The sequence below is a fragment of the Siphateles boraxobius genome, unplaced genomic scaffold, assembly GCF_051911475.1.
Source record: "Siphateles boraxobius isolate OS27281-9 unplaced genomic scaffold, OSU_SipBor_1 66, whole genome shotgun sequence".
In the NCBI taxonomy this organism is placed as follows: Eukaryota; Metazoa; Chordata; class Actinopteri; order Cypriniformes; family Leuciscidae; genus Siphateles; species Siphateles boraxobius.
Window position 1 is genome coordinate 18,229,511 of NW_027509193.1, and position 24,884 is coordinate 18,254,394.

The 24,884-nt window shown below is 37.2% G+C and overlaps 2 protein-coding genes across 6 annotated transcripts in view; both read right to left on the minus strand.

The window, feature by feature from the left end:
- Window positions 1–8,744, minus strand: part of kmt5c (lysine methyltransferase 5C) — a 35,043-nt gene extending 26,299 nt beyond the window's left edge. For 4 of the 5 annotated variants that reach the window (XM_077212664.1, XM_077212663.1, XM_077212661.1 and 1 more), the window contains exons 1-3: window positions 8,452–8,738; window positions 4,681–4,813; window positions 160–325 (exon numbers count right to left, since the gene is read on the minus strand). In XM_077212664.1, coding sequence (XP_077068779.1) covers window positions 160–325; window positions 4,681–4,793 — 279 coding nt within the window. In that variant the 5' untranslated portion in view covers window positions 4,794–4,813; window positions 8,452–8,738. Of the gene's footprint in view, window positions 1–159; window positions 326–4,680; window positions 4,814–8,451 lie in introns of all 5 variants that reach the window. The other variant, XM_077212659.1, reaches the window with a different exon arrangement.
- Window positions 8,745–11,378: 2,634 nt separating this feature from the next.
- ppp1caa (protein phosphatase 1, catalytic subunit, alpha isozyme a) lies at window positions 11,379–23,990 on the minus strand. Its single transcript, XM_077212699.1, has 7 exons — window positions 23,551–23,990; window positions 16,263–16,394; window positions 14,983–15,213; window positions 14,673–14,777; window positions 13,454–13,677; window positions 13,229–13,363; window positions 11,379–12,285 (listed from the first exon to the last, which is right to left on the minus strand). Exons 1-7 carry the CDS (start codon window positions 23,603–23,605, stop codon window positions 12,172–12,174), a joined length of 996 nt encoding a protein of 331 aa, XP_077068814.1. The 5' UTR covers window positions 23,606–23,990; the 3' UTR covers window positions 11,379–12,171.
- Between the last annotated feature and the right edge of the window lie 894 nt (window positions 23,991–24,884).

Sequence of the window (24,884 nt, forward strand, 5' to 3'; positions counted from 1 at the left end):
ACGTTGAAGTAAAGGCAAACCAATGTTACTACCCTAAACACAAAAACAGCTACACATTCAGCTCTTTCAACATTCACACATTCCTATTTGGTGATGATGACATGTACAAAAAGAGGAAAGGTGAAAGTTCATACATTTTGGATAACATTATATACTCACATGCTGCTTTAACAACTCATGTCGGTGTGAACCCAGCCCAGTGAAATAGCCACTGACCCATTCCCCATCCAACAAAGCATCAAAGGTGGCCTGGAAGTCATGTGTGCGTTTGAACCGCAGAAGGGTCTCTCTGAGGTAGCCCCATCGCCGGATCTCAGGGGGAGGACTTTGCACATTCACACAATGAAAAATCAAATAATTTCAAATGGAAGAAATCATTGAAAATAAACTAGAGTTCAAAAGTCTAATATTGATAAGAAGAAATGCTTCTTTAGCATCAAATCATCATATTAGAATGATTTCTGAAGGATCATGTGACACTGAAGACCGGAGTAATGATGCTGAAAATTCAGCTTTGCATCATAGGAATATATTACATTTTTAAATATATTCAAATAGAAAACAGTTATTTTAAATAGTAATGATATTTCACAATATTTCTGTTTTACTGGGGGTTTTTTATCAAATAAATACAGCTTTGGTGAGCATAAAACATGAGCCTGAAAAACTGACTCCAAACTTTTGAACAGTAGTCTAGTATTGCTGCATCCCAATTTGCCAACTTACACTATGTCCTAAAAGTATGTACTGTTTTTGTGAAGAAAAACAACATACTTTTGGTGTTTAGCAGATTAGCAGGCAAGATTTGGATCATACTACTTCGTCATAACTTAACTACTTCGTTAAATGCATCCTGAAACTGTTAAAACCGCACTGTCAATCATCTTGTAATAGTTAAAATACTCCACATTCAATTTAATTTAATGTCCTACCGTATCGGAGAGAAATGTAGTAGATGGTTCTAATCGAATCCTCCGTACAACACACAATGGGCTGTGAGCAATATTATCCGTAGAGCATGAATATACACTTCTGGGTATCTTTGGAATACTTATTTCAAGTCCCCTATGATTTGGGACACATCAATTCTAATTTCGAATAATATTTAGGACGGACAGTATGCGAATTGGGACGCAGCATGTTTTACATTACTATGTAAAACAAACAGATTACAGTTCAGCTTTTATTATTCATCGGTATATGAAAATACTATCAGAATAACTGAACAAATATTTTTCTTTAAATACTGTGCATAAAATCTGTCCATCATTTACACACACACACACACACACACACATATATATATATATACATATATATATATATGTGACCCTGCCTGTGAAAACCCAGCTAAAGTCATTTTTTTGTGATTCACTGTTTTCTACATAAAATCATCCTACATAATGTAAAGAACATTCTGTGAAAATATAACCTTGATATCTTTAATATTGACTGAGTAAGGCTATGTCAAAGATTTGCTGAATTTCGGGCTCAGAAAATCATGTTTTTGAGAAATTCCAATTTTAAAAAAAGCTTATTTTTAAAACTGCAACACATTTGATCCATAATTATCCTCCATATGTGCCATATACCACATTAAGGCTGAGATTATCCCATTTTTAGTGATATATGACACATTTATGGGAAAATTCTCATAAATTTTGTAAAACAGGCGTATTTATTATGATGCGCATGTCCAAAAAGCTAAAAGCATAAAAACAGAATAGTAGTACCAGAAGAGCTTGATTGTAGCAACAATTACCATGTCAATTCAGTTGAATGATTTGTATAACTTTATTAGTAAAATGAAATATCAGTGAAAATATAATATCAGACTAATGGCTTGGGGTTCAGTCACCAAAACTGGCTCATCTTCATCATCATGTTGGTCACTGCCTGAAAAAACAAGGAGAATTGTTTCAATTCAAAGTAAGAGACATAAAAGGAGACCTAAACATGCAGGGGGAGGGGGGTTATCCATTTTAAATCCACATTTAAAATGGATAATGAAGCATTTTATATGAAAATATCAGACTGGATCAGATTGATTGAGGGGAGGGCATAGGGACAAGAAACAGGTAAGTTGGATATGGCCATGGCTTCAATTCAGAGTGTAATCAAACAAATAAACATCATTTTATAAAAGTAATTAATTTAAACTGACTCAATCCCTATCAACAAATGTAATAAACATTTAAATCCACTATTTTTGCATCACAGGATACATTCTGTGTTAGCATTACATTGGCTGAACACTGACAGTATGTTAACGTTACATATTCAGCATAAAAAAAAAAAATGACAAAAACTTACCGTCAAATTCCTCGTCAGTTTTGTCAAAGAATGTGTCCTGTTCATCATCACCATCATCCTCCAGAAACAAATCCACTATAAAACCGGTTAAATCTAGGGCTGGTCCGAATACCATTTTTTGAGCTTCGAAGCTTCGGTAGTAATGAACATCGAATATTCGAAGCTTCGGCGAGAGGGGGCTGAACATATTCTTTTCACTAATAAAGGCAGGAATCTCTGTGTTGGTCTGTCTTTTTGCATTTTGATTATTTCGAGAACCGTTCATCCAACCGACTTCACAAGGGAGTGCAGTGTTGCATTTGGTGCAATATAGATGGACACGCGAGACGCGACACATTCAGAATTAATAAACTTTTAGTCAGCTACAGAACAGCGCGAGCGGGAAGCAGCGCACCTCACGCGGGCAGGGTTTATATGCTCCGAGAACGGACACTCCACTGTGATATAAAACGCACACACACAGGTCTGTTAAATTAAGCAATACTTTTAAGGTAGTCTAATATTTTTCTGACTAACAAATTACTGACACAGTAAAGGGTAGATTTAAATAAAGAAAAACGAAATTTAAATAAAGAAAAAAATAAATTTAAATAAGGAAAAACGAAATTTAAATAAAGAAAAAAATAAATTTAAATAAAGAAAAACAAAACTTAAATAAAGAAAAACGAAACTTAAAGAAAAACGAAATTTAAATAAAGAAAAATGAAACTTAAATAAAGAAAAAACGAAATTTAAATAAAGAAAAATGAAACTTAAATAAAGAAAAAACAAAATTTAAATAAAGAAAAAAATAAATTTAAATAAGGAAAAACGAAATTTAAATAAAGAAAAAAATAAATTTAAATAAAGAAAAACAAAACTTAAATAAAGAAAAAAATAAATTTAAATAAAGAAAAACAAAACTTAAATAAAGAAAAACGAAACTTAAAGAAAAACGAAATTTAAATAAAGAAAAATGAAACTTAAATAAAGAAAAAACGAAATTTAAATAAAGAAAAATGAAACTTAAATAAAGAAAAAACAAAATTTAAATAAAGAAAAACGAAATTAAGTTAAATTAAAAATGAGATTAATTTAGATTGATAATAACGGGTAAAAGGCTAATACATTTTGTTTCTATTATTCTATTTTCCACAATGTCAAAGCAACGCAGCTTAACCCAAAACACAAGCTCAGGCATGCACTTCGGTCCATACAAACTCCGCTGTTCTGCGCTCTAGCCAGAGAACACTCCCGTTGCAGTTTGGCGTCGGTTCTATTTCTAGCATGCACGCATTTTCCGCGTGGCTCGAGCCGCGCCTGAGACGCGTGTTTCACACAGGCAGTGTGCAAACTCCAACCTGTTAACATGGGAGCTGAAATAAAAACGTACATGCCACACAGCTGAGACGCTCACGCCATGCAGCCAGTGTGTCGCCGGCCTTATTCAAGCGCGAGTGAGAACCGTTTCGCGGGGGATCCCAGGTGTGCAAAAAAAAAAAAAAAAACGAATATTCGAATGTCAAATTTTCAAATCGAATACCAACCCACCAAACGAATATTCGAATATTCTGGTCCAGCCCTAGTTAAATCCTAATTTGGGGCAATTCCACCGAGATTAATATCTAACAAGCTGTTAGCAATCAGCTAACTTATTTTACGTTCCTGCTCATGCTTCGGTGCTGCCATGTTAGATGTCAAAACAACGCAGCAATTTACCATCCAGCAAACGAATTATATTATTGACACTTAGCAGGCCTAAAATGTCCTTAAAATAACATTAATATTATTGGCAAAATACTGAGCTACAAAACAAATAAGCTGTTCTTAAATGTTTGACGATGACACGAAACAATCTCCTCAGACATCTGAAACAGGCTTAAGTCGCATTTTTTTTTTCATTGTTTTGACCTGATTGCCACTCGTGCGGATTGATATTAAGGTCTGTTTACTCTTTCTAATAGAAAATAAGTAGAAAAGAAGTTCCTGAACTGAATGATATAAGAATCAGCAGGTGTTATTACGCCGAAAAATAAACCCAGAGACGATTGAAATGTTTAGGAAGCCCACGTCCGGTATTTTTTTTTTGCGCAAAAGTATAACGTAGTGTCAATAAAATCATTAATTTTAGTATTTATCATGTTATAAATGAAAATTTGAGTATTGCATCTCTAAACCCTTGGTATAATCTATAATTTACAGCAATAAAAACACATGACCTATTTTTGTCATTTTTATGGCTATGACTACTTTGACGCTCTTTTACTCATAATTAGATTCTGCGACTTTAGATGGGGGTTCACAGGCGGGGTCACATATATATTACACACACATACATAAAGGCCTATATATTTATAGTAGCAGAACAAAAGAGTCCAAAATAAGTACCTTATGTTCATCTTATGGGTGCTGAACCCCAGTAAGGGATCCAGCACCAGACTCGTGGCCAGATCATCGGTCTCGCAAAGCTCTCTCACACTCATTCTATAAGATCCCTCCATGGTAGCCCACCATCAACATGCTGGAACAAAATGAAGCCGGTGAGTTACGCATTCAAGCAGCTGCAGGTCATTAAACACAAGCATAACGTATGGAAAAGAAAGGGAGCAACCGAAAATTTATCCTCTCAGGTCCTGTTTACAACTGGTACTAAGATGCATTTTGGTCCATGAATCACAAGTAGACAACGCTACATACAGGTATAAACGGGGTCTGAAACGTTTTGAGCTTGTCCACTTTCATCTATTTTCAGAGGCAGTTGAAAACTCATTCGACCAGATTGCTTTCGTTGTGTAGACGCTCATGTGGTTGAATGTGTTTGAACAACCAAAAAAGTCCACCGACTAACCTAATGCGAGCTAGCCAGTGGGGATTAAACTTTGTCAGCTGAAGACCAAAGTTTGGTTTGAAGAATCGTACCAAGCACAATGTTCCCTCACCATTCCTAATTTCTAACATGCACTCACCGCGTTCGGCTGGTCTTGCGGCTGTCAGAGCAGTAACGAAAGCTGCTGCTCTCCGTATGTTTTTCCGTCATCTCCAGTCACGTTCATATGTAAATTGCGTGAGCTTATTTCGTCCATTAGATTGAAAGATCTGAAAAAGCCCATACATTTACCCACCCATAGACCCTCCCCTCAAAGAAATCAGGAAAGAAGAGGTTGAAAGTGGACAAAATAGACGGATTAAAAAACCAATTGTAAATGGGAATGTGTCTCCCTCATCTACTTGTAATACATTCGAACAAATCGCACCTTAATGCCAGGTGTAAACAGGCCCTTTATCTTACAGTAAAATAAATCGATTTACAGTGGTGTCCAAATGCTAACCTCTATTGAAAATTTCTATTTTGAAAGAAATTATTTATTACAAATTATATTCATCACAATTGAAAATGTGTTTTTTTTTTTGCCCTAATGACAACATTTTCATTCAAATAGTCAAGCAGTGCAAATTCAAGTTCTATGTAAAACCTGATGATCAGGTTCAATGACTTGAGAATGTTAAGAGTATCTTGAGCTTCAACGTAAGCAAGAACATCTGACCATCTGTACTAAGTCTAGACCTAGAAACAGATTCTGAAATATCTCCAATTTATTTTTTATCATAACCTTATGCGTGTTTTTTAAAATTCCATAAAGCTTTGTTTTTCCATATTTGGATCAGATTTTTAAACCTAAATGATTAATGCACTCTCAGGCTTTTAGAGTCCATTGTATTTTCCACAAATTTAAGTATCCTTAACTTATTTAGATTGTGATAAATTCAGTTTTACAGTCTAGTTTTCCCTCAGTGTTTCTGTGTTCAATAACATTTAAAATATGCATAATCCATTTATCACATATCAAAGTAATAGCCTCACTGCTTTGATATTAAATAGTTTACATGCTCTCATGGCACTTTTTCTTTAAGCTGTCAGGAATAATGTGTATAGCAGTGCTGGTCTTTCAGTGCTGGTCTTTCAAGGAGGGAAGCTCATTTTCGCCCTACATCATACAAATTGTTAATTTATTTATACTTATATACTGTATGAATGAATGAACAAATGATCTAAAAAAAAGATATTAAACTCGACGGAGGAAATGTGGGAATTAGGTGTATAATTGTATGAAATGCATGATGAAACTTGCCCTAACAATTTCACCAAGCAAACACCAAGAAATAGGTTGCAGCAGTTTGTCTTTCGACTAAACTTGCAAAATCCGCGATGGTACAGAGCTCGAATAGCTTCAGCATCAGCGACTTTTTATAGTACAAAAGTGCTGCTGTCAATCAAAAGGAGATGCAGTCTTTGGACAGACCCTCCAATCATCACGCAAAAGCCCGGACACCAGCCCCGCCCACTCCTCCATTCACCCCAGAGACGCTGATCATCCGCGGGCGGGACATAATCGCAGATTTATCCAATGACCGTCTAGTTTCGAACCACTGAAAAAAAAACTGTTCAAAGCAGCCCCATTGATGTCAATGGACGCTAGGCTCCAACAGTGAAATGCACTGTGACTCCGGGAATGAATGAGAAGGAAATCGAGTCAGCTATATGAAGCGGATTCTGAACGAACTCATCTTTGAGATTAACGTGTTCTAATGCATTTTTAGTCAATAAAATGTTAACACAATAGTACATATTTGACTATTAATCTTTTGACATTATAGGGGAAGCCTTGCAGTCTTAAAGAAATCCCCACTGGTGTATAACAAAAGTCTAATGGTGCCTACCGTACCTATATCATTAAACTATTGAAATATATTAAACAGCAGGCACGCTAAAAACAGTCTCGAAGAGACACTGTAATGAACACTCACTGCATATATTAAATATTTAAAAGTCATAAAGTTTTCATTTTTACAACTACCGTACAAATCCACCAGAGTGCTAACAATGCATAACAAATATTCTTCACTGTTTGCTGACTATTTTTAACCTAGGTTGTTTTGTCATTATTGTTCGTAACTTTTTGTTGTGAATTAAGAGCTCATCTTTTTACATTTGTTGATTGTCACCATGGATCAAGTGCTGAGGTCTATGTCAAACATCTTAATCAATATCCCAGTCTGATATCTTTGATTTGAAAGGTCAATGCACCTTCAGAAACAAAGATAGCAAGCATGGTTCAAATATTAAGTAAATTACAGATCAATTCATTGTTATAATTGAAAATGTATTGAACAAGAAATCTTGATACATTTATTGGTTGAATGTGGCAATATGAATTAAGGACAATTACTAAAACAATAGTACATTTTGAAAGGATAAGGTTCTCTCTACAATTAATTTTTACAGTGTGTACACAGCAGAAGAGCAAAAAGTATGCCAAAGCAAAAGCGATACCATACTTATTTCCTCAAGAAGAGACTATAGTTGGCAAATGCTGAATTAGAGGCCTCGATCAAGCTTGTTTATGACAGATGCCATTTAGTGTTCAATTGTATTTTTTCATGTTATTTACCCAATTTACATACATTATTGTATACTGTATAACCTTGTTGATTCTGTCATGCGAGCAAATATCCTCCTCTTGTAGATTACTATATGTATAAAGCTTCTCTCCCCTGACAGGTCAGGAGTCGCACTACAAAGCAAATATTCAGTCAGAAAACACTTCAGCACTAGAGTAATCGAGTTCGAGTAGTACGTGTCGCGAGCGTGAAAAGAAGAGCTCCGAGAATATGCGTGTTAACACCAGCTCAGAAAGATCTCAGCGCGAGCCTACAGTGGCGAAAAAATGTAAGAAAAAACATATATAAAAATTGGAAATAAAATTAGATGATAGCAAATAATACATAAGATACAATACGCATGGTCTCACGGTTACACCCCCATCGGTCATCGACCACCTTTGATCGCGCCAATTAGTAACTGTTATTAAACAACACACCTCACAGGAGGTAAAGGGATCATTGATTTTTTCAATTCATAAATGCTGATTATTAATGGTCACAGGCGCGAGGGGCCATATATAACTGTCTTGGAGTCGAGTTTACGGACTTCAACCCAAACCACCGCGGTCCATTTAGCTCACTGGACAACATAAGCAGACCCTCACGGTCATATTTGAATCTTTTAAACATGCTATATTCTTCACTTTGCATAATGTATGATTTCCAAAAGTGGCGCCAGCATATCCATGTAGCATATTAAACAGCAGAGTATTTTACCTGACGGGCTTTCCTTCAAATTTATGGTCGGTTTTTCCGTAGTGAAATTCGCCTGAAAGCTAACAGGCTAGCTCTTCCTGTTGGTTACGAGTGCTGCAGCCATCTGCTCCTGCGGTCTCCATATTCCATGATTCTTTTGTTTCTGCTTTGGATATATAATCATAAACCAGAAAATGGACAGCTGAGTTGAAACGATTCGGGAATTATTCAAATATTATTTTTTCTGTACTGCGTTTGTTTTCGAACGTAGAAGTCTTGTCCTCCTGGAGTCGAAATGAATTCAACCAATCCTTGACATCAATGGTCGCGTTCCTATTGGTTAGTGTGAAGAGTGGGCGGGATCTCGGCGTATTTTACCATATTCTATTGGCTGGCCAAGTTACACGGCGTTGAGATTGGCCTATAAGAGTACATATGTAGAAAATTCCACAAGCTTCTACCAATCAGTGGGCGAGAAAGTAGCTCCGTTCCCCGCCTCATCTCTGTAACCGTGTCCTGTTGACCTCATGGAGTTACGCAATTTAATAGCAGACTGTTTGTTAGGCAAAATGCATGTTTGATGGGATTAAGGTTTTTCTGGTTCTGCTCAGTAGATGTTTAAATATTCATTACCCTCACTGTGTTCTTTGTACTGTTTAAATTTAATATTTGTTGTCTTGCACATTATCTGAAAACAATAAGCATTGGTTTTAAATATTTTGATTGTTTTTAAGCTTATTTAAAATATTAAAAGTTGAAAAATACCAAATTAGGATTTCAAAAATCTTTGAACCAACAAATAACCTACAAATTTCCCAAACTTTCCCCTGTGGGTTTCATGCTTCAAGGCAAGCTGTTTTTTTTTATTTTAACAATTCTTAGCTGTAAGAGTAGTCTACTGTCAGGGTGGAACATATTTTGTACAAAGAAAAAAAACTTTATTCAAGCAAATCATTGTATGGTTTCAACCAGGACCAATTTAAAAGACAATGTTTCTCATACTCAATTAGTATCTTTAAGACACCTTATTTAGAAGTGAAAATCGTTCACATTTAGATGCCCAATTATTAAAAATCTTGAAGGAATATCAAAACAGCCAGTACAAATACACTGTTTTATTTTTGTTTCCAGTAGCTGAGAAACAGGATTTGTGGTTGGAAATCAAATTGCATTGAAAAAGCAAAATCTCGAAAGCCCCTCCCCTGAAGCCACCAATTAGCTTATTTATACCTATGGTACAGTTGAAATAATGTACTACACTGCATTAAGGAAAAACATCCCTGATTGCTTTATAAGAGAAAGAAAAATTACAGCATCTAAATATCCTGCTCTCTGTCAAGTAAAACAAATAAAAGTACAATTATATATTGATAAACAACAACAAAGAAGTCTACTACTAATAAAGTCTTAATCTCAGTGTTGCTGCAAAGCAAAATGTGCAGAATCTACCAGCCTTGCTGAGGAGATCAGAGATAATAGAAAGGCCATCAACCAAAAGGAAATACATCAACTTTTTGCTTCTTTTTTTTGATGGCATATACTCAGTTCACCCCACCCACCAAAACATATACAAGATCTATCAGAAAAGAGCAATATTATGATTGTATTATGGTTATGATACTTGATTTGAGACTGACCATAAGATGCCAGTTGAGGAATGACATTGATTTTTTTTATTCCGTTGCCACTGTTGTGATCTGTATGTGACAGTCAGTTCCGTGATGCAAGAAAGCAATTAGTGTGTCTAGCGTGGTCAACTACTTCTTTGTATTACTCATAACTCTAATTTTTCAGTGCGTCTCCTACATTGGCCTAAAATGTTACATCAGCAATGAAAGACACACCTTGACCTGAAGACCTTTCTGAGCATCTAAAACATTGTTAACCATAGATTTTTTTTTTCAAACTAGGCCACCGTATACTGTATTTTATATCAGGAGTGTCCAATTCTGCTCCATGAATACTAGAAACTTCCAAGCAGCCGTGTTGAATGTAAACTCTGTAGGACAGTGGTCCTCCAGGACTGAGTTTGGACACCCCTGGTTAATATTTTTATCTTTCTCTTTCATATTATAAAATACATTTAATCTACATGCTTAACCAAAGATTACCTGCTTATTTAAATAATTTCAGATGTTGGTACTCTGCTTTAAATTACAAAACTATTAATTTCAGAACATATAAAGCAGTTGACAACATGGGGGGGACGACGACGACTAATGTCAGTGTCTTTGAGCCAGCAGAGGACACTAGTGTATTGCTTTGCAATATTCTTATCCCCTATGAACATATTGAACTACTAGTATTTTGTGAAATGTGCCACCTGCTGGAACCAGTGATATGAGTTTGAAGCAAACAAAATTCTTAAATCCTAATTACAGTAGCAACTCCTCTGAGATTTAAATGGATCACACTTTAAATCCTGTCCGGCAACTCAGAACACACAGTTTGAAATGGAGGGAGGGGAATGAAAAGGACAACAGATCTCTAGAGGTAAGAAGACAAGTTGAGCTGGCAAAGCAAGATCCAGGAGTGACGCCCAGTGCTTCAAAACCCAGATAATGCTAATTAGCAAAAAGTGAAAAGAGAAGGACAGACTAATAGGACAGATAAGAGTAATTCTGTTTGAGTAATCAAACCGGTAAAATGGAGAATAGCATAATTGGAAAGAAAGGGGAGACTGAGTTTACTGTTGAGAGGAAGCAGACAGAGAGGAAGCGGCAGCAAGCAAGTTGGAGACAAACAGAAAATGATAAGGTTTACAATCTCGATCCTTCACAGCAAATGTCAACTTTGGTCAACCTTAAAAGACTACATTCAATCCACTTTAGTTAAATAAACTAATAAAACGAAAGAAAATAGAGAACAGGACAGATTCGCAACACCTGAGGAAGAGAGTCATCATAACTTGGGAGAATGGGACACAGTAAGATAGATAGTACAGGATGTTTAAATAAAGTTCTCTTTATTGATAATTGTCTTTCAAAAAAGACACTAAAAAAACACATAGTAAGCAAAGAATTTCAAAGCTTTTGTTGTAATCCATCTACAAAAAAGAAAAAAGAAAAAAAAAAAGAAGTAAAAAGTTCCAACATGATTGATTGTTTTAAATCACTGGATCTCTAAATGGAAATTATGCAGCTGTGACAGTCTCTCTCTACCTCACGCTTTCTCTGCACATCCATTCTCTCTGCGTGTGTGTATACATTTATCACATTTCACTCAGACTGGCTCTCTAACTAATGCAGGATGTGCAAGTTCTGTGTTTAAAACATTGCAGGTTGGTGTCAGGACTTCACCCGCACCTCTCGACCTGCCCCCCTTGACTCAATCAGTCTCAATCTTTCCCAGAGCCTGGCTGGGAGTTCAAATGTAGACTTTGTCAGAGGCTCCCTGACAGAGACAGGTGGAGAGATGGGGGCAATGAGCGGTGGAGGGGAAGCGAAGGATGGGTGGAAAGACAAACACAAAGAGCCTAACAAACATAACCGAAGCACACACACGCAGTCTTATATATATATATATATATATATATATATATATAAACACATTTGTAAAGTTACATGAAGAAGAAAAAAAAAAAGAGAAAAAAGAAAGAGAAAAGGACTTCAACCCTGGGTACTGTTTTGCTTTATAGCCATTTGGAGATGGAAAGAAAGAAGGGAGGTAGAGAAAGAGTAGGGAGAACAGGGAATTTTCAGGAGAGACGACGTTAGGGGTGGAGGGATCATCCAGCGGGTGTTATTTCTTGGCTTTTCCACCCTTGGCTGAATTTCGCGGCGGGGTGACTGGACGTCCTGAGCCCATTCCACCTCCTCCACCGTAGTACAGCTTCTTATCAGCTGGCTTAAGGATCTGAGAAAAAGACAAGATGAGAGTGAGCAACGGCGCACGACAGCTCACAGACTTCCAAATATAGACACGTCCTCCCACAGAGAGAGACCTTTGGGGCACATAAGCTCCGTTTCAAAATCTAGCGAGCTACCTACATAGGGACCATCCTGACCACCGTAGAACCTCACAACTGACCAATTCAAAACCCTCTAGATTGGTAGAACCTCTGTGTGAGAGACTTGACTAACAATTGATTTGAATGCAGTTTGACATTAGCAATACAAAGCTACTGATTTTTGTTTGCAAAAAAAATCTTTTCCTTTTAATCCTCCCTTGTTTGGCTTATGCTACTCTTGAGCAATGCCTGAACTTTGTATTTTGAGCACTTCATGCGTTTTTTTTTGCCTCTTCACAATGACTTGTGTCACGTAAGTCGCTTTAGATAAAAGCGTCTGCTAAATGACTAAATGTTAACTATGCCAGCTCCTTTAGCTATTTTCATAGCAAAAAGTTTTTTTTTATTGAAATAGAAACTGAAAGATATTTAAGGCGCATTTCCCCCCCAAATTATAAAAATAAATTAACTTGATTAAAAAAATCACTACAATAATGACGGAAAAACGTGTCTTGTTTCCCCACCATTTTGCTAATGTGACTGCACATTTAGAACGAGCAATCTTAGATGGTAGTAAAATTAGGTTGCCTAGTTTTTTTGTCTTTATGCTGAGAGCGTGCCCATGATGCCTTAAAAAGCAGCTGTAGGCAGAGCACTGGGTTTTGATACAGAACAATAGAATCACTGTAAACGCAGAGAACAAATGTTCCGGAGAAGACCTAATGCAAATTTACAGAGGAAGTTGGCCAGACCGTCATATTATACTTTATGTAGTTGCAGAGAAATTGGAAAGCCTTGTAATCAGGTATAGGCAAAAGAGAGGGAGGAAAATGACAGCTCATCTCTTACCTGGAAGGAACACATGAGTGTCTCATCCACACTCATCATGGCCCCGGCGTTATCAAACTCGCCACAGTAGTTGGGAGCGGAAAACAGCGTGACTAACTGTCTCTTCGCAAAAAACTCATAACCATCCTCCACCACCTGCACACAAGATGATAACGTCACATTTTGTAGTCTGTTAATGTTACAAGGCTTTGTTAAAGCATTCCTACAACAGCAGAACATACTAACCTGATGTGCCCTGCATATTAGGTCCATGTCATGTTTGTGAAGAAATTTGGCCACCACGTCTGCACCGAAGGTGAAGGACACACCACGGTCATTCTCTCCCCAACCTAGCACATCTTTGTCTGGGTCGGCCCAAAGCAGGTCACACAGCAGCCCCTGGTCAGGCACATCCGTGGGCCGCATGACGCGCCGCACCTGCTCCATTGACTGCAGGTCTGGAGAGAGGCCTGGAGCAGAAAACAATTCATTATATTTTTAGGGAGCAATTTTTTCTTTTATGCATCCAGACACTGTGAGGCTGCAAAACAGCACAAGAAATGACAACACATTTCTAAACAGCTTTACAAGCTAGATGAAGAAATTATGTCAGAATCCTTCAATACATGATCAATGTCTCCTTCAATTGGTGATCCAAATTTAAATGAGATACGGTCTTAACATGTCTCCAATAAAAAGTTGTCAAGTATATTTATTTTTCACTAGGGGAATCTAATTCAAACCAGTCTTTATGAGAATAATTTAAAGAACCAGGTTTTTTGTGTGAATCCGACTACACTAGTCGCGTTGCATTTCCTGTATTGTTTTGAGCTCAGTCAGTAAAGACAACTAAACAATTCAATTCAGACTGCACGCTCACAAAACGGTAATAATTTATTTTATTTTTTACTGTGGTAGTGAAATTAGTAGTGCAGGAAATGCTGGTTGTTTGTGCCGTTTCTCCCATGTATGCATTCATGACATCAATCAATAGTTTGTGAACCCCTTAAGTTTAAGCTGCTTAAAGCAAAAGTAAAAAAAAATATATACCTTAACATCTTCATATGAGCACTCCATCTGGATCTTTATGTTTAAAACAGTTCATATTAACTGCATTTCATTGCTAAGCACAGCAGTTATTGAGGATATGATGACGACCACAAAAGAAAAACACTAATCAATTAGTTCATTTCCAGAGCAGATTACTCCCACATCATTTGCAAAACCACACTAGCTTAAACGAAGTGTACACAAAAGTATTTCTTTTTATGAGGACTGTAGTTAGTACCCTGGTGTGTTGTTGAGATTTTGTGCCAATCAAATGAACCAAACTTTATGGTCTCCCAGTCATATGGCTATAAACGGGTATATTTTAACTTATGCAGGGAAATTGCAAAGTCAATACAGGAGTTATGGCAGAACATTAAAATTGCCATGGGGACAGAAGACCTCTGCCTGCACTCACCTCCATGGCAACAGAAGATCTTCTCGTCTACAATGGCAGCCACAGGTAAACAATTGAAACAGTCGGTGAAGGTCTTCCACAGCTTAATGTTATACCGTCGCTTACCTTAGAGGATAGAAAAAATAGCTTATGAGCACCAATTTCTATTTTCTCATCAAATCAATTCTCTTCTATTCCTAACCCTACTAACTGCTAGCCTATAGAAAATGTTTGTCGTCTGGTAACTGACTGTTATAATCAACATTGCGACACTTGCAAGACATCGTCGATATACGACAAGATCAAATTAAGAATTTATACTGATACCTACACTCATCATAGAAGCCATATATACGGTTGATAGAGGCGCACTCGTGGTTGCCACGCAGAAGAAAGAAGTTTTCAGGATATTTGACTTTGTAGGCCAACAGGAGGCAAATGGTCTCTAGAGACTGTTTCCCTCTATCCACATAGTCCCCCAGAAACAAGTAGTTGCTTTCAGGAGGAAATCCCCCATACTCAAAGAGACGAAGAAGGTCATAGTACTGGCCATGAACATCACCTGCACATGCAACAGAAAAAAAAAAAATATGTTCAGTACAATAATTTCCACTACTTAAGATCTGAATTCCTTTAAAGGGGTCATATGATGGGATTTCTTGTTTTCCTTTTTCTTTAGTGTTTTATGTAGCTGTTTGTGCATGTATAAGATCAGGAGATTTACAAAGCTCAAAGTCTCAAACCCGGAGAGATATTCTTTGTAAAAGTTAAGGCGCAGCCACGCCTTCCTAAAACACTTCGTTCACACATGCCCCCACTAATCTACAACAGACTGTTTCCAGAACCTGGGAGAGTACAAAGCCGGCTATGCACACAGGCTGATTCTAAAAAGTGGGGCAATTCCATCTTTGCAAGTACAGTCTGGCGCTTCTGACTCAGACTGTAAGTATTTTTTCATTTAAGAATTTGCTAAAATATGGATAAATTATTTTGAGTTTTGAGCAGTATAGAGTAGCGCTTGTTTGTCACTTCTACGATCACATATGCAGGCATGGTTTTATGTTTACAAAGTGTTCTCCCCCAGTAGCACGGTGCGTAAAAAGACAGTATAAGTCATTATAATCAACAATTAAGAACCCAATGAAATAAAACCATACCAATCTGATATGTTCTGATCCAGTCACGCTGGCAAAGTTGATCAATAAGTTTGGTCATCTGCATTTTCCGGATCAGTTTCGGGCTCGAATTGATAAAGTAGAACCAACATTATCACCTTGCTTTGGGAGCTGATGTTCCAAATATGGTAAGGGGCGTGACATTTACACTCGCTTGAGGTATTCGGGCCAATCATAATGCACTGGATTGCTGGCCAATCAGAGCACAGTACACCACGCTTTTCAGACCGATGAGGTTTGTAAAAACATGTTTCAGAAAGGAGGAACATAGAGGAGCAATAATAATGTACGGTATGTGTAAAATTACTTTTATGAACCTAAAACCACGTAAACGCATTGCATTAAACAAAATCTGCAAAATATGTTCTTTTTAGAACAATCATATGACCCCTTTAAGGTTTTCCATGATCGTGGGAACCCTGTAAGACAATCATACCACAGATCTTGAGCGGTGCTTCCAGCTCCAGCAGGATCGGCTGGCTGAGGAAAATTTCTCGGGATTTGAGACAGAGGCCACGGATTTCACTCTCTGTCAGCTGTACGTTCTTGCCGGGCCGGGAGCCTTTAACTGGAAAAAGCACAAAAGAGACAATGAGAATAGTAGGAATCAGGCCAAAACAAACAAAAAGCAAATGTGCCAGATTAGACCCAGTAATCAGAAAATAAGTGCTTTTAAAAACTAGGAACAGCTAGAAGATGAGAGGCTCTCTGAAATGATGGATGTACAGAAAAGTGACGCACAGACATCAGTTCACTCAAACACTAGATCATATGTCTCTGCTGAAGCAGGAACCCCACCCGCGCAAGACCCGGCAAAGGCATTTACAGTATTTAGCAGGTTTGTTAAAGCAGTCCTTAGTGTTTCAAACTAGCACAACCACACATATGGCTTTTATAAACCAATGTTTAAATATTCACACAAAAAAAAAAAACATAGGTCAACAGATCCCACCACACACAAAAAAGCCCCTAATACCCCTTTTCCACCAAGGCAGTTGGAGTGCCGGTTCAGAGCCAGGGCCTAGTTTCAAATCAGTTCTTGGTCTTTCGACACCCAAAGCACCAGCTCTGAACCAGGAAAAGTGGTTCCTAAGTAGCACCAAAATATTGCTGGCCTAGAAGTAAGAACCGCTTGCCTCAGTGGGCTGGGTTACCGTGACCAACAAGACGAACAAACTTGTGACCACCATTTTTAAATAGCAGCTAATCGAGATAATAGCAGCTCGATTGTAATCTCCGTCTATGCAAGTTACAGTGAGTTGCACGAACGCGTCGGATTCGCCGTGTTTGGATGTCGATGTAGGTTCGCGAACCCATGAACATCAATAGTAACGCAACGACCGCTATTGTTGATGGAAGGCTTGTTCGAGATGCATCGGAGTGGTGCAACCGATCAGAGTGCTGCGGGAGTGTTTGAAGAGCATATGACTCCAAGTGGTTTTGGATTGCTCTCACAGTGCTTTGATGTCATGCGCCGATCGGTCTGCGAGAAGCCGATGCATCTCGAACAAGCCTGGTGTGTTTGGCGCTGCTGTGCTTGCGTTGCTGGGCAACATGAGATGTATACAGTGACGTAAGATCTGGCTCTGTGGTGGCTCTCTGGCCTGTGGAAAGGCAAACCGGTTCTTAGAAGGATCGTCAGTTGAACCAACTCCGAACTGGCAAAAGCTCTGGCTCTGTACTAGCACCAGGTTCTTGCTGGTGGAAAAGGGGTATAAGAGAGTTGCTGGCATGCTGTGACGAAAGGCTTGCAGGTCTAAACAGACTCATCTCACACAACGCAGACCTGTGGTATTATTCAAACATGCCCTTTTAGATTGGCAGCATGCCGCGATGTTTGGAGAGCTCAGTTGGCAGCAGCAGATGAAAGAAAGCACATATGATGCATCTGGAAAGGAGGAATATTGCCACCTATTTGGACAGGACTGAAGCGGCCATCTCCGAGGTCACAATGGCCAAAAATCCGAAATGATGCATCTGTATGGGGTTAGGATTGTTGCATTATTCCAAATAAATAAAGTGAGATTCACAAACAAATGTAAAGAGATTCACAAAAATGTATCAAATTCACAAATACATAGATTAAGATCCACAAATAAATGTAAAATTATAAAACTCAAATAAATAAAATGAGATTTGCAAATAAATAAAAAATATTAATTTTATAAAATATTATGCTCGGGATCTGTATGATGATCATAATTTGTGTGTAATCCTGAGTTTATCCTGATGGAAATATAAAGAAGCCTTAAACTCCAACAATCTTTTGGAAACGGGGTGTTTTAACAACACAAACATCTCAATTTGAATGAAGCGCCCATTACAGCTCCTTTCAGGGGTGCAATTCTGCAAAATTAATCAGATCCAGTTCTCGCCCCAAGTGTAAAGCCTAACATGATTGGTTGTAGCGAAAATGTGCTACAATTGGTCAGCTCAATGTGGCCATTATCTGATTGGCTTAGGTAAACGGTGGGTGGAGTCCACTTATTTGTGGATTTATCTGCACGTCGATGCTAGAAGAGTTTCAAAATCCACAGATGCCCGAGGGGATTTACAAATACACAAGAAGTGATTCACAAATAAATGCTAGGCAGAGTTGTGTTTGTGATATTAAAACACATTTGCAGATATTTTTTATTTGCAAATCCCATTTTATTTATTTGTGAGTTTTATAAAATTTATGTTAAACTCTTTACATTTATCTGTGGATCTTAATCTATTTATTTGTGAATCTCTCTACATTTGTTTGTGAATCTCAATATATTTATTTGGAATAATGCAACAATCCTAACCCGTACATCTGTGCATGGGATGTTCAGAATGTAAAAATAAAAGACCAAAAGGCATCCCTGCAGTTGTAGTCAAGCCACTTTTGGGTTTTAAATATACATTTCACATGGCTTGCTTCAGGCAAGAAATATTGTAGCGAGCACAGAGCGTATCCCGGTGACTCACATAATCGGGCAGTTATGCAAGGATTTGGAAGACGGCTTATTTGTGCACAATCACAAAATCGATCCAACCAGCCTACACCTCTAAATAAATGTTTAAAGAATGTTGCTTTACAAAAATTATCCAAGGACACAAATAGGCAGTACTGAAATGTTATGAAATCACAATGCCCACATCATACAAACTGAACAATTTTACAGTGCATGACAAACTGCTTCTTTGAATCCACCCATCTCTACAGATGTCGTCTCATTCAACGTGACATTCCACAGAAAAAACAGCTGGCTGACTGAATGTTCACCGACTGAATACATATTCGTGCAGCTGCGCAGACAGCTACAGCACACTTCACAGTGTAAAGTGAAAAACTCCTGCATGCCATGCAGTGTCACATTACTAAAATGTCAGAGCATACCACTGAAATTTCGAAATTGTCAACATCAATTTACATACCACAGCAACAATTAGTTAATTTTTAACCTAATGATATCACTTCAATTCAATTTAAAACTTAAATTACATCAATCACTATGATACATCATCACTATTTTGACCAAGTAGATGCCATTCAAGCATGTATTTTACACTACTATTCAAAAGTTTTTTTTTTTAAGAAGTTAATTTTATGCAGCAAGGACATATTAAATTGACCAAAAGCTACAGGAAAGATATATTATAAATGACTCACATTTCAAATAAACCATTCTTTTGAACTTTCCATTAATCAAAGAATCCTAAAAATTTGTTTTAAAAAAGCAGCACAACAGTTTTCAACATTAACACCATAATAATTGCTCTTGAGCACCGAATCAGCATATTCGTGACACTGAAGGATGGAGTAATGAATGGCTGCTGCTGAAAATCCAGCTCTGTCATGACAAAAAAAAAATACATTTTGAAATGTATATAGGCAATATATATACACACATATATATATATATAAATTGTAATAATGTTTCGCAATATTTATAGATGTATTTTTGATCAAATAAATGCAGCTTTGATGAGCATGAGACGTTTAAAAACATTTTTGTTTAAAAATCATACAGACTTTTGACTACTTGATGTAGCTTTTTTTTACCATGAGGACACTGAATTCATTCTGTATATGATGCTTCTAATACTGCAGAAAGATTGTATGCATTATGAAGATGTATTAAAAGAATTGAAAAACTATTGTTACATTTCCTTTATTTTAATATCGATTTGGTTCAGAACTAACTAGTGTTGTTTGACATTATGTGCCCTTTATTTGCACTATATTCATCTTGCCTTGGGTTTATAGTTTGTACATTTTGATAATGCATATTGTATGGTTGCTACTACTTTGTCACGAACAGCGTGTGTTTGCATCAAAGTTACCTGGGAAGCTACATTTCACTTTCTGCCCTGCAAAAACAAAGGAGAGATAATACACTGAATTTTACTTTCATTTTAGGGAACAAGCACTTCACTTTTTTTTTTTTTTTACTGATAACTGACGTTAACTACCTTGGTTTGAGGACTTTTGAGAAAACAAATCAGATGATGTACATCAAACATGCACCAATGGTGTGGTATAATAGTTAGGTAGGGTCTCAAAAAAGGAGGCTTTTAAGGTTTCAGCACTTGAGTGATCTGAGGGCCAGGTCGGTGACCAGAAGCCTGTCAGCTCAGCCAGTGAAAAGTGGGTATAAATAGGATCCTGCCACTCGTCACTTTAAACCCAGATTAAGGCCGGCTAATGCTTTAACAGCACTTGCTCTAAAGTTAGTCACGGGGCCAATAAGCATCACAGAGTTTAGACCCAACACAAGGTTGGGGGTGGACCTATACGACAAACAAGCAAATAAAGCACTCAAACAATAACCATAGGTGTTCTAAGTTAGGTGTGCTAAATTCCATACATAAGCAGAAAAACAGTAGTGCAGAGAACAGTTCAAACACCCACCAAAGAGTACTTGGTTGATAAATAAACCATTTTAACGGTAGCTTGTAGGTGTGTTAAGTTCTTTAAATAAATCACAGAGAACAACAAAGGCAATCAATCAACTTTAACTACAAGTTTGCATCTCGCCGCCTCATGCGAAGGGTATATACAGTCATGCTTAATCGTAATGAAGACGGTTATCACATGGACATCCAGGTGTTTTCCCTCGGAATCTGCAAGTTCTCAGAGGTGATACCCTCTATACTTGATCCAATGAAGGCAATGAGACAGAGGGACAATCTGAGGAGAAGTAAACAACTTATTTATGTGACACCTCAACAGAATGACAAATGTTAGCAGATGCTGGGAAAAAACAGCAACCAGCATAAAACAACCAAAAACAACAGCCTGTGTGCAAAAGTTTCCTTCATGTCACCTGTAATCAGTACAATTGACTTTCCGTTGGTTGGCCATGAGGCTTTGGGCACAACAGCGCTGCAGTATAGAACAGCATGAACCAAAAGGATCTAGACTTAAAGGCTGGAATCACTGAACATTCCCCCGAACAAGTCTTAGGATCCGGATTTTTTAAAAAAGGGTACTGCCTGTCAAAAGACGCACCGCTGGGTTCATTAAAAGGGAGGATTTAGTTATGTAACTTGTAATTATTTCCAACCTACAAGCCTAGTAACCCAAGTACACAAGAAAACTTTGGTAAATAGGACACTCTGATACGTTCACTGTTTTATACGTGTGTATTGTTAAGCACAACTGCCTGCATACAGAGTCTGACCATATCTGCATGTCAGACAGAGCAATGCGCTTTTTTCCCTACCCTCAAAATTACTGACAGCAGCAACAACTTGGGTCCAGAGAACAGCATAAAATTACATTGTTTTGATGTTTAATATTTACTACTTATGGACCAAATGGCTGTCCATTCTAATGGTTTTGAATGTGCTTATAAATAATAGTGGAGTTGAGAACATGAAAATATTAATTACTCAATCTCTACTCAGTAAATATTCCCTACATTTATATAAAATCAGAGTAGATATGACCATTATAGGCACAATAAATTAATACATATATGTATACATGTATAATATCTATATGAAATATATAATATTATCTATAAAATAGCGATATCTGTGTAATCTACAGAGCAGCCATAAAAAAAATATCATCCTCAGGAGAATCAGGACTTCAGATGAAGGCATCAAGCTTTGAGGGAAAATAGGACAGCAGGATTACATAAGGAGATTTACATACAACTATTATCAGGCTTGTTTATTTATTTTTTAACTGCAATTTGTAATAGAAAAAAAAACAAGGTTTACACAACCGTGCTGCCAACAGAACCCAAAGGCAATAGGTAAAAGATACGATGTACGTGGAAAATGTTTTCTTTGGATGATTGTGAGTGTCTTTTCCTTTTATTAGGCTACATATGAAAAATACTAAAAGAGACATTAAATTTCATGCCAAATAAATAAAATCGAAACGGTTCAATCACTCTTGCAAAGGCAGCCAAACGACCTAGCACCATCAGTAATTGTGATGTCTAAACTTCACAACTACTCATGAACAGGCCCAAACAGAATCTGCAAATACATGTAATTTTGTAGAATGGATTCAAATATGGCAAAATTTGTTAAATGGCGCTGAATGCACAATCAAACAAGCCATTTAACAAACATGGGGCAGAGATTTGTATGAATTTTATGAATGCTGAATACCGCAGAAACTAAAGAGGTCTCTGTGGAGTTCTGGGGGCTCAGATGCTGTGTGGGCCAGATTACGACTTTACTCAACTTCCTTTGCAACGGAAACGGCTGGAAAGATGGTACATAGTTTACAAAATGGCCTGAGGCATTCCCATCTTGCAACACACATGCTTGATGCGAGTCAGATATTTAATAAACTCCTTGCTTAGGTTTATTAAGCCCATCTGTGCTATGGTTCACCCTCAGTAAGCATTATGTTCAAGAGACATTTCTGGTGCAGCTAAAGAGACAATGAACAAATTCTGTTCCTACTACCCAGCTTGATTAAAACCTAAACCGTTAATTACAACCAAGTATTTTCTGAAATATTTAAACTTTGCAGAAATAAACAAACTGTAAAACAGCATTACAAAAAACTCTGCAAAAGGGCTAAAGTATCTACAATCAATGTAAATGCATAAACATTTATGTACAGAGATGTTCTCTTCAGATAATAAAACAGCTTAAATTTAGAATCTATATAAGCAAAAAAAGAAAGTGATTACGTTTTCCACGACGTATGCCGTATTGTGAAGGCCTCTATTGTGAAGATCACTTGGTAATGCACTTCCATTAACTACATCCTCATTAGTTAAAGTAATCCTATTGCTGCAGGTTTTAATTAGACACAGGACTTCCCCTGCTAAAATTGAAGGTAACGTTAAACAACTGGACACAGATAGAAATGAAAAGCACTTGAAAAACTGGAACACCAGTAACGTTAGTCATTGAATGAAATATTGGCCGATTTTCAACTCATAACCTTAACATTAAGAAAATATGAAAAAAAAGAGCATACACTTGTCATCTATGCGTGTTCTTTATTATGACAGATATGTGACCGACTGTAAAATCGCATGCAGCGTTTTAGTAAATTAGTGTAACATTAGACTGGTTGTTGGCTAGTAACGTTAACTGCTAATTCGCTTCACTTCCCCCGGCTTTTTTCAGAGCACAAAATATGATTAACACTTACTACTATTCTATAATACGAAATACATGCAATACAAACACAAACGCACAAGTATTTGATGGTTTTACACGTTTCATTTCGGATAAACAGTTAATTTTTAAAAGATATTTGAATTTCTTCTCACCTTCCAGGAGACGCTGTATTATGGAGTCAATGTTTAATTTGTCCGGCTCCGCCATTTTAGTGGATTTCTATAGGGTTTATTCAAACAGGTCGAGTCTTCCGTTTTCTGTTATCTTGGTCAAAAAATAAGACCCCAATCCGGAAAAGCAAATCGTATAAAAGATATCGTTACGGAAATGTGAATTTACTGGCTATATTTCCTTTATCGTTTGGTTGATAGCTAGCTGCTAACGCCGTTAGCCTGATGGCGCTAGCTATTGCCTACCCGTATTTAAACACCAGGAAATGGTTAATATGGTACAAAAACGCCCAGATATACTCCTTCACCTCTTCTTTTTATTATTTTTATGTCCCGCGAACATCTAAAATATTCAAACTGTCCCTATTTTCCGTATCTTCACAACCCCCCTTCTCTCATCGTCTACGGAACTTTAAAAAAAGACCGTGTTGATGAAGAGCGAAATCAACGGAGGCTGATAGGGCCCGCCTCCACTTGTAAATGAAAGGAGATGATTGGCTTACATCTCACATTTGAACTGAGGATTTGGTCATTCATTGGCTAATGTTCACTCACATCTCATTTCCAGAGTTCCACCCCGAGTTGTAAAGTAATGACGTCAATGAGGTGAAAAAGGAGAGAGCGGGTGAGGTGATGTTCATGTACTATGAAATTGCTGGCACTTGTAATGTACTATAGGTTTAGGGACAATATGCTTAATGATAGACAATAGTTTAAGGCAAAATTATTATATCGAGGCACTCATACTGTGATTCAAATGGTTTAATGACAGGTTTGTTCATGTTTGTGGATCATTTTCTAACACACTAGCGCCCTCTATTAGACGTTACGGAACACCGCACCTCCTTTTTCTTGAGTTTTTTCCGTTTGCAAGTTTCACTGTTTGATTGTTGTAAAATAAAACAAATCACGGCTGGTCAGTTTCAGTTTAGTTTTCATTCTTTCATTTAGTTTTCATTTCATTCAGTTTAGTCTTTCATTCCTCATTAGGCACATATTTTACACCAGGTTTGACATAGAAGATTCTGCTCTATATTTTGATGAAAAAGGCTGAAATGTTTTTGTGTCCCTTTTCACAAACTATATTGTGCGAATTTTTACTGACAACAACAGCTTAAAATAGCCATACAAAAAGCTGGTTTATTGTTTTTTACAGGCTGTTTTTAGTGAGGATTAATGCAATTCTTGTTGAAACATTTAATCTATTCTACTGAAAAGAAGTGTAGAATTAGTTTGAATACAATAAAAGCCAGATGTGTTTCTAAGGCCTTGTTGTCACGGTATACTATTCTCTGGTTCCTTCTCGTCTCGTGTTT

Excerpts from the sequence above, each read along its gene's own strand:
- ppp1caa (XM_077212699.1), bottom strand. The coding sequence starts at position 23,605 with ATGGCGGAGCCGGACAAATTAAACATTGACTCCATAATACAGCGTCTC. Across the intron at positions 16,395-23,550 it reads AATACAGCGTCTCCTGGAAG|TTAAAGGCTCCCGGCCCGGC; the intron begins GTGAGAAGAAAT and ends TGCTTTTTCCAG. Across the intron at positions 15,214-16,262 it reads AGCACCGCTCAAGATCTGTG|GTGATGTTCATGGCCAGTAC; the intron begins GTATGATTGTCT and ends TTGCATGTGCAG.